The sequence below is a fragment of the Akebia trifoliata genome, chromosome 5, assembly GCF_017979445.1.
Source record: "Akebia trifoliata isolate Shusen 1 chromosome 5, ASM1797944v1, whole genome shotgun sequence".
NCBI lineage: Eukaryota > Viridiplantae > Streptophyta > Magnoliopsida > Ranunculales > Lardizabalaceae > Akebia > Akebia trifoliata.
This window is the reverse complement of record NC_141379.1, coordinates 34,048,914-34,058,758: the sequence shown is the minus strand read 5'-3', so window position 1 is coordinate 34,058,758 and position 9,845 is coordinate 34,048,914. Positions and strand designations below refer to the sequence as shown.

General features: G+C 35.2%; 1 protein-coding gene and 1 pseudogene across 4 annotated transcripts; both read left to right on the top strand.

Moving 5' to 3' along the window:
* Positions 1-284: 284 nt before the first annotated feature.
* LOC147402450 (dof zinc finger protein DOF5.7 pseudogene) lies at positions 285-1,198 on the top strand (annotated as a pseudogene).
* Positions 1,199-2,405: 1,207 nt separating this feature from the next.
* On the top strand, positions 2,406-6,679 carry LOC147402449 (ABC subfamily C protein). 4 transcript variants are annotated; one of them, XR_015178887.1, is made up of 4 exons: positions 2,406-3,715; positions 4,920-5,116; positions 5,407-5,537; positions 5,769-5,909. XR_015178887.1 is itself a non-coding variant. In XM_086444110.1 (4 exons), the coding sequence occupies exons 1-4, from the start codon at positions 2,479-2,481 to the stop codon at positions 6,339-6,341; spliced, it is 1,755 nt and encodes a 584-aa protein (XP_086300236.1). In that variant the 5' UTR covers positions 2,413-2,478; the 3' UTR covers positions 6,342-6,679. The 4 variants fall into 4 exon arrangements, 2 of the variants coding, with proteins under 2 accessions (XP_086300236.1, XP_086300237.1); XR_015178886.1 differs by having other exon boundaries at positions 5,407-5,541; positions 5,769-5,908; XM_086444110.1 differs by lacking the exon at positions 5,407-5,537 and adding an exon at positions 6,216-6,679 and having other exon boundaries at positions 2,413-3,715; positions 5,769-5,963.
* The last annotated feature ends 3,166 nt before the right edge of the window (positions 6,680-9,845 follow it).

The window sequence follows — 9,845 nt, the reverse complement described above, 5'->3', positions numbered from 1 at the left end:
TCACACATAACACATTAAAATATAAAAATCATGAAAAAATTAGAGAATAAAATTCATTTAAGACTTACCTTGTAAGGGATGATTGAAGATCGAAGTCATTCTTAAAACCAAATGTTGTTTGTTGCTTGTTCAAAGTTGAAATCAAATGTTGCTTGTTGCTTTATGATTAAAAATAAGGGGGGCACATTTTTTATGAGTCTTTGTTAGAAAAAAAACAGAGGATATGAAGTTGAAGATTTTAATGAGTTAGTTCTAACATACTAACACAGTTGAGAGAGAGAAAGATGGGTTACCTCTTTGTTTTCCGACGAGGTGAGTGAGGGAGACGAACGACAACTAGGTTTTCTTCAAACTTGAAAAAAAGAAAAGTAGAAAATAAAAGAACGAAACTAAAAAAAGGATTTACTTATATATATGGGTTGTGTTTCGTGTACACATAAGGCAACTCATAAAGCAACAAATCAATACAGCCGTCGGATTAAAAAATGATCCAACGGCTTATGTTATAAAATAGAGAAATTAAAGCACGTGATTCTAATAAAAACACCTACAATTTTAACTACTTGTAAGTACCTCCCCCACACCCACAAAATCAGTCTCTAACGACAACCAAAGCTCAGGAAATCGTAAAACAACATCACTAAAGCCACCAGAACAATCCCCAAAATGCCCTCACTGTGATTCTACCAATACAAAATTATGTTACTACAACAATTATAGCCTCACACAACCAAGTCACTTCTGCAAGACATGTAGAATGTATAGGACTAAAGGCAGTGCTTTACGCAACGTTCCCATTGGCGATGGTTGTCGTAAAAACAAGGAGACTAAATCAAATTCAAGACTCACCAATAATACAAAAGACTTTACTGCATCGTCGAACATCTGTGGATTGAAGTTATTTCTTGGTCTCTCACTATCAATGGATTTTCAACTTGGTAGGCTCCCCTCTTTCTCTAGATTAAATCCATCAACTAGTGGTGTTTATAATCCTTATGTTTCAAGTGCTACTAATCCTCCAATTTTCGATGTCGATGCTTCAACAAGCAATGGTTCTTTAATGGGTTTTAATGGAGGGATTTAGGAGACTAGTTCAATCAATGTTAATATTAACCTTGCATCTTCGATCAAGTCTTTGAGTGTTATAAATCAAGATCTACACTGGAAGCTACAACAACAAAGATTGGGTCTGATTTAGGTTGGGATTCAGGAGACTAGTTTAATCAGTGTTGGATGATGGAGAAGAAGAAGAAGTTGATGAAGCGAAGCTCTGATTCCTCAATTGCAGCACCAAATGACAATCTCCAAGTCCTAAAAGGCCAAATCGATTGGGATTTTCTGAATTGGGCAAATGTTGTTCTTATTGATGAATTTGATGATATCATTCTCTATAAATTAGAAGGAGAGGGTCTTGTGTAGATGAGATTTGATTTAAGCTATAGAAGTAGGGGTCTCTGTTTTTTTCATCACTTTTTTTTTTTTTTACTGTTTTAAAAAGCCTTTGAGAGATTGCAGATGAATTGAGAGAAGAGGGTTTCGTCAAGATGAAAGTTTTCTTACGAGCAGAGAAACGAAGAAGACGAAGTTGAGAGAGGAGGATTTAATTACGGGGAGATAAAACTAATTTTGAAAATTTTATTTAGTGATAAATTTTTGTAAGTTTATAACCCATCTCGTTTGTAGATATGCGTTAAATCCGACGCTCCAAATGAGTTGTGACGATATGAGTAGAGATAAGTGTACACGGAACGCGACCCTATATATATATATATATATATATGGGTGGGTTCCGTAGACACATAAAGCTACAACGTGTTTGTCTTATATGGTTAAAAAGGTTTGGAATGGGCTGATTTTTTTGTAAGGATGATCTCTATGGTGAGGGGATTATCCTTGCAAAAAATCATTCAATTCCAAAACTTCTAACTCCATCAAAAGTGATTTACAAAAATTGGACGGTCTATAATTTTTTAACTTGTAAACATGGGACTAGAAATTTCATAATGGTCTGATTTTTGGCAAGGATGATCTCCTCACCATGGAGATCATCCTCATAAAAAATCAACCCATTCCAAATATTTTTGCCCATATAAGACAAAACATGTTATAGCTTTATGAGTAACTTTATGTGTATACGGATCCTAATCCTATATATATATATATATATATATATATGTAAAAGATATAAAAATTGGTTCGGTTCTCGAATTAGTTCAGTTCTATTATACCCCTAATCAGAAATCAAATCAAATCAATCTGATTTTTTTTTTAACAATCTGCACCCGAATCAAATCATGCTCAATCAAATCCAATCCAATCCAATCCAAAAGTCTCGGATTGGTTCGATTATCTGATTTAGCCAATCGAATGTGCACCCTAAGATTTACGCACCAGAATAAAACCTCGCTTGAGGTTAGTAAAATCCTAAGAAAATCCAGGTGTCGCAGCAAACACCACCGCACCTCCATTCTCAAAGTGATGGCGTGGGCGCATTGCGCCCTCCCTCCTTTCCCTCCATCTCTTTCTTCTAGCAATACTTTTATTACCAGTAAAACCCAAGCTTCTCTTTCTTCTCCCTCTCCATCAAAACCCACAAAGAGGAAAAACTACTTACGCCAAAAGCTCTTAAAAACCCTAACGAAACCCCAATCTACTCCTATCCTTCCTCAAGAGAACCCTAGAAATCTTAACGAAACCCTAGAATTTCCAGAAGAGGAAGAGCTAGATATCTATCCTGATCAAAATCATGGAGAGTTTTCTGGAGATCTTGATATAGAACAAGAAGAAAATGATGAACTTCGTGTACTCGAGACCACTGAAGCTGGATTCTCCGAAACTCCCGATATCATTTCTACCAATTCGGTGGTCGAAACGGTATTATATATTTTCGGCCTTTTTGTATTTCAGACTGTATGTGCTGTTTGGCTTTTTGGATCTATGAATTACGATAAGAAATCTGGAAATGCAGAAGGAGAAGCTGAATTGGGGATTTCGGAGGCGGAAATGATTAATGGGGATAAAAAGGACAATTTTTTTCTGGGTAGAAGTAACGAAGTTTTCGGGAAAATTTTGGGTTCTAATCACGGTGGTGGTGTTTATGTGGATAAATCTCAATTTGAAGAAAAAATAGTTGAAGTTAGGGCTATGGCAAGAGAAGCTAGAGAGAGTGAGGCGAAGAAGTCGAGCGCCAATGTTCAGGCCTCTTCTTCTGATATTATTGAGTTTGATGGGAATGACACTATGGATTCTAGAGTTAAAACCAACATTCAGAAAGAGGTGGATGGGCGCTTGAGTAATTTAGAGAAGCGACTTCGTTCACTTGGGGAGAACTCACCTATATTGGCAGTTAATTATTTGAATAATTCAGGCAAGGTTGAAGATAAGAAAGCTTCAACCCATTTGGATTCCAAACTGAAAGATGAGAAATTTGTGTTCAAGAAAAAATTAAAGTTCAAAAACTCTCTAGATAAACCTAGAGCTAAGCCCAAAGGGTTTCCAACCGTGAAGGATCATAAAATGCTTAATGAAAATATCAGAAGTGTGTCTCAAGATGCATCTTTTAGGACTCGTAGCGATGTTTCGGATTTATCGGTTCAAGAATCTGTGACAAATATACAGGAAAAGGGAGAGGAGACAAGAGAATTATCTATAAATGGGTCGAGTTCCTTTCAAGATTCTGGGAGGAATTTGGAGAAAGAAAGGGAAAACAGGTCTGGTAAGGCTCCTAAACCTTAATTCTATTAAACTGTGTAATTGTTAATTTCCTTCCATGACCAGTTGTTATTCAAAGTTCAAACCATGATTTTCGATTTTTCCTCATATGTTCTGAAGTAGGGTTAGTGTTCACCAGCATGATTTCATTGTGGTACCAGTTCTTGGGTTTTTTTGTACTACTTCTTTCTATTTTTATAGTAGATGCTTTACATAAAAGCATACTTCACTTTTAGAATTCTACAGTCTACAGGTGTAATTTTTGTTTTGTTTTGTTTTTATGAGTAAAATTTCATTTTAAAGGAGGTTTAGGTTGAGGAGACCAATCAAGGTTACAAAGAGCTAGGCACGCCACTCTATACCACAGGAATGTTACAAACCCAATCCCATCTACTAAAAAAATTCCTTAAAAAACTTACCCTAGATTTAAATGATAATATCTTAACGAGATTGTTCTCCATTCTCAAAAGTACGATTATTTCTTTCCTGCCATATGTCCCAACACATTGCAAAATGCATAGACTCCAAAGAATTCTCTTGGTAGCTGAGCGTTGCCCTCCTAAAAACAACCTACTCTCGAACAGGGAACTAGTGGAGCAAGGAAGGCAACACACAATACCAAAGAGAGAAATGAAATGGTGCTTAAGAATTAGGCTTGCTAGCCACCTTTCAATGAATGAGAGGTGATGAGCAAACTCCCCATCACATTAACATGAACACTTTAATTCAGCATCAAGACACCCCACCTAATGAGATTGTCCGAGTTAAAGATTTGACTTGAAACTGCCAACCTGACGAAAAATATAAATTTGAAGGTATCACAGGCGTAATCTGTAATCCAGCATAGAGTTCTGTGAATCTTTCTCTCGACTTTCTTGCACTTTGAACTTCCATCAATGTTTCAGGCCATAAAACATCTTATTTTGTATTTTTATTTGTTTGCTTCTCTTTGCACCATATATAATGAATAAGCTAATTTTCTTGAACCAGTGGTCTGTCAAGCTACCTGCCTGGTACTTCTAGTTCACCTCTTTCTTCTAGTATTTATCACTATTCAATATCATGGCTTTATTCACTTAAACTATCTTGTACATCTTTAAGGTCTGGGAACAACTGGATGGATATAATTATGTTATTTATTTTCTTTATTTCTTTTAGAGATTGAAGTATAAACTTATGATTATATTCTATACAAATTCACTTTTCAGTTCTTGCATATCTTCTAGGTGGCATTCAAGAAACTAGTCGGGAATTAGTAGAGCCGAGAGCATCAAGCAAGTTGAAGAAAAAAAATTCTCAAAGCTTCACAAAAGAAGTTGAATACAAACCAATGGTCAAGAAAATTAGAGATAAGCGAATGGATACTGAGAATGATTTGTGGTGGACAAATCTTCCTTATGCTCTTGTATGTAAATTGGCTTACTTGCTTAATGTTGACTTGATACATCCTCACTAGCATATGGGACTCTGCTATAGTATCATAAATACAATGTGATATCTGCCTTAGATGTGCTTCACATGCTCATTGATCTGGCCTAGTTTAACATGCCTTACGGAACATGCCATTTCATTTATTGATATTATATTACAAGCCATTGAGCTTATAAAACCTAATAGATGATCTTCTAGTGCGAAATCCAGATTGATCAATAATCTGAATCATTGGGTCATTTTTATTCTTTTGGATGGTTGTAGGCAACCACGCCTTGAAAGAGCCCATAATTGGATGGTTGGGTCATCAACTTGGGTCGATTTTTTGGCTTAAGAAGGCTCCACAATGGGGCATTTCGATTGGATGATGAAGACTATACAGCTTTCCACCTCATGTAGGTTAGATATACCATTTATAATACTATGTACCCTCTTTTCCTCAATATCTAATGACATCCGATAAATAACTAGGATAGTTTCTATCACATTTTTCTACATTTAATAATATTCAATCAGTTATTTACGAGAATGTCATAATATTTATATGAAGACCCACCACATCCCAATTTTCTTTTCTTTTGAATGTCTGTTTTATAAACACCCAGCTACAATGTACCCTATTTCAGGCTATTCTTTTGCGTAGAGGTTCTGATAGTGAAGGATCCAGAGGACTATATTCCTTGAAGATGGACGATGGTTCCTCATCTTACACTGTGGCCTTTGAGGACCGTCACGATGCCAGCTACTTTTGCTACATACTAGAATCATTTTTCCAAGATCTGGGTGATTTCAGTGCAGATGTTGTTCCTCTGTCAATAAAAGTAAGTGCAGATAAATTTACCTGGAATATCTGAATCCTAAATTTGTCTAATTTATATTTCACCCATTCGCTGGAATAGTCACCAATGCATTTAATTGATTGAAACCGTATCCTTCGTGGCGGGTCCCACATAAATTATCTCTTTGGTCAAAATTCAATTAGAGACTTAATTGGCTCAGGAAAACTTGTGGTTGCTTACTGTGATTTTTTTGCTATTTTCTCTGAATTTGTGCATGGTTTGGATTTGTTTCAGGAACTCAAGGACATGGTGAAGTCGGGTACCAAGAAGTTAATGGTTTTGAGGAAAGGGCGGATTAGGCTTTATGCGGGGCAACCACTTGCGGATGTTGAGATGACTTTGCGCTCTTTTGTGGGGTAACATCAGTGCCCAAAATAACACCAAAGGAAACCAAAGAAAAATGCTGCAAAAGAGGGAAATGGAAACCAGGTCTGCATCAACATATTGGAGAGCTCATTTTTTCGGTTGACTTTAACCCTCCTTGCAATGGAGATTTGCGAGAAACTGTATAAAGGTAGTAGGTATATAATCCAGTGCGAAGCCAATGAATCTAGATTTTCATTTCAGAACACACAGTATTTTACTTGAGATCCGCTGAGTCCCTCAATCTGTATGTATATGTGAGAATTTTGGTCTTTCAATATATCTGTTTTACTCGATCTTCTAGTTGAGTCAGACAGTCAAGTTGATTGATGTTCTGTAGTGTTCCCTTCCAACCTACTCATACATTTGGTTCTTTCATATCCTCCCAAACCCTTCTCTATAATTTATTTTTTGGTTTGATTGCCCAACATGATTTTATAAGAATAAGCAAGAACATTGAATCTAAATGGGTGACCACCTTTTATAATAGGAGCCATGGTCTCCCTACAAAATGAGGGAAGTTCAGTCGGGACTTACATGTGTGACAACTGAAGTGGACAGGTTTGAAAGCGTCCCTGTTTTGATTGGTATCCCGAGCACATTTGCATGAACTTGGGGATGTTTATTTACAGTGATATGTTGACTCTTAAAGTCTATGGCATGGCTTTTGGTGGAACACACTTCCCATGGATTAAGGGGAAAATGTATTTTTGGGGCAAGGGTGTTTTGGCCATGGCCTTCGATGGACCATCATCAAAGGTGGACAAATTATTTATTATGACTAATAATGAGAAAAAATATATAATATAATTTTTAACAATATTTGAAAGAAAATTAGATTGATTGGGCATCACATGCATTGCACATGTCCACCACTTGGTCTTAATAACAAGAAGGCCCAAAATCATATTTGGTCAGTATCATGGATTTTAATTCATGTGCGTCTACCCTATAAAAGGTGCCTTGTTCTGGAAACTATTCCTTCCATTGAAGTTAAAGTGGTTCTTGAAAGAACATTATTGAAAACGAAGAGAAGAGGAAAGACCATAAAATTAAGCCTCGTGATAATCTGACTCTTCCACATGGCATATAAAAAATACTCACTTGACATGGCACGTGTTAGAACCATAGATTTTATGTCTCGGGATACACAATTGTACATTTTCAAAAATATGTGTAATTGTGTATCCTGATAAAAGAAAATCTATGATTCTAGCACATCCCACGTTAGGATAGTATTTTGTGTATGCCACGTGGGGGTGTTAGATTGTCATTATTCTCAAATTAAAGTTATTCTTGAAAATGAAGAAATGAGAACTACCATAAAGTTAAAGCTGTCCTCCACAAAATATCCTTGAAAATAAATATAAGAGGAAAGATCATAAAATTAAAGTTATGCTTGGAAAGAAAGAGAAAGGGAAAGATCAAAGTTAAAGTTTTCCTCGTAACAAGATTTAACCTCATCTCCTCTTTATACTAAGAATACAGGTAGTGGGGTCTATTCTTGTGTTTTATTATATAGGTTTATAAAAAGAAATATAAAGAAGCTAAGATGTGTTTGATTTCACGTGAAAAATTGGATTTTGGCAATTGATCGGGATCCAATAATGGTAAGAGTTCGCCGGCAGATTGCATCTTATTGGCAAGTCAATTTCTTGGTAAATGACGAGGTAACGTATGATAACATGTTTGGGGGGTGCTTTCGACACTTTTTATCCCCTAAAACTGCTTTAGGATTTCATATCTTGGTTTGGAAAGATCTGCTTTCCACTTCACATGGAAGGCAATGTCGGCTAGAAATAGAAGCGATCTATACCAATTTCTTGCTTCTAATGTTTGCAGGATTTGATGAATGATTAAAAGGATCAAAACTTTTAATATAATTATCAAAATTTCAACAAAACTGTTTACCAAATAAAGCATTTCCCATAATCTTGCCAAACAATAAATTACAAACAGTGATTCTATTGCTGAAAGTGCAAGCGTGCCGCATTATTCTCTAACAACACATTTTTCTATGTAATTGATTTTTCTTAACAAACAAACACACCTTAACAAACTAAGGATACTTGTGAGGGTAATTATAAAAGCACTCTACGAATTAATAAGGACAACTCACACCATACCCGAATTGTTTTGTTTTATATGGGTTAAAAGTTTTAAACTAAGCTAATTTTTTATCATCCTCACCAAAATTCAGCTCATTCCAAAACTTATAATCCTATCAAGACTGGTTTAAAAAAAAAAAAAAACGATGATTTATAGTTCTTGAACTTATTTTGACGGGGTAAGAAGTTTCGGAATTAGTTTATTTTTTATGAGAATGATCTCGTCATCGTAGAGAAAACAATTCGACTATGGTGTGGTTGCCCTTATTAATTTGTGGGGTGCTTTTATAATTACCCAACTTTGAAGTTATTTTATGTTGCAAATTATAAAAAAGTGAGTTTATGAGATCCCAAAGAATGTTCTTCTTTTGCTTCATAGTTCCAAACTAGGTGGGAAAGGGGGAGAATAAACATATTGGGTAAAAGAAGGCTGTCAGTTATGAAAAGGACTTGGAAAATGATAAAAGAGGAAAATAATTCAATAGAGGGTAACTTTATTCCATTATTTATAGGAAGTTAATAGAATCCAAAGAAGGTTGGCTGGAAGTGATTAATATTTTCAAATATTTTAGAAGAAAAACTTATGGGGAGGCCTTAGAAAATAATACAAGTTGAAAAGAGTTAAAAAGTTGGAAACTTCAAGGGAAAGTTAGTAGTACCTTATGAGGGCAATATTTGACAGATTCCTTGACTATGGTCTTCTTTGAGATACTCATGAAATGACCTAAATGCCCTCATATTCAACCTCTCACCAAGAAATAACCTTGATTTTTTTTTTCTTTTAAAAACAACCATCTTCATCCTCTAGGCTCAGCTTCAACTTAAAATTCTCTCTTTAAACCTACAATAATAGGAAAGCTTGCAATCGACTAAATGAATCTTGTTCTTCCAGTCCACACTGTATAAAGCCGATTTTTTTTGTTATTGAAAGTGAGGTCATGTATACTTTTATCATCTCCATCCACGTTAATTTTATTATTTATTATAAAAAATGTAAGTATTTTTAATAAATTACTAAAAGAGATTTAAAACGCTAGACAGTCCAATGTCTTTTGAAATTGTTAGATTGTCCAACATTTTAGCCTCGCAAATTTTATGAAAAAAATAAAAATAAATACTCTTCTTACAAACTTAGTGAGATTTGAAATATTCGTTAAGCTCAAATTGATACCTACATTGACAATCCAACATCACATCCTTCTAGGCTTGATCAAAGGTTTGAAAATGGACGGTTAACGAATTTCCATGAAACTCTCAAATTTTAAAATAAAGCTCAATGGTGAAAAAAATAGAGGTTTTTTTTCTTCAAAGTTCGTAAATTTTGTCCTCTACAACCTTGTGCCTTCAGACCATGTTTTGGATGCCTTAAGGTGAGTTCAATGGCTTTTAGTAA

Coding starts and splice junctions, on each gene's coding strand:
- LOC147402449 (XM_086444110.1), top strand. CDS start 2,479: ATGGCGTGGGCGCATTGCGCCCTCCCTCCTTTCCCTCCATCTCTTTCT. Junction 5,117..5,768: donor CAAATCTTCCTTATGCTCTT/GTATGTAAATTG, acceptor ACCCTATTTCAG/GCTATTCTTTTGCGTAGAGG. Junction 5,964..6,215: donor TTGTTCCTCTGTCAATAAAA/GTAAGTGCAGAT, acceptor GATTTGTTTCAG/GAACTCAAGGACATGGTGAA.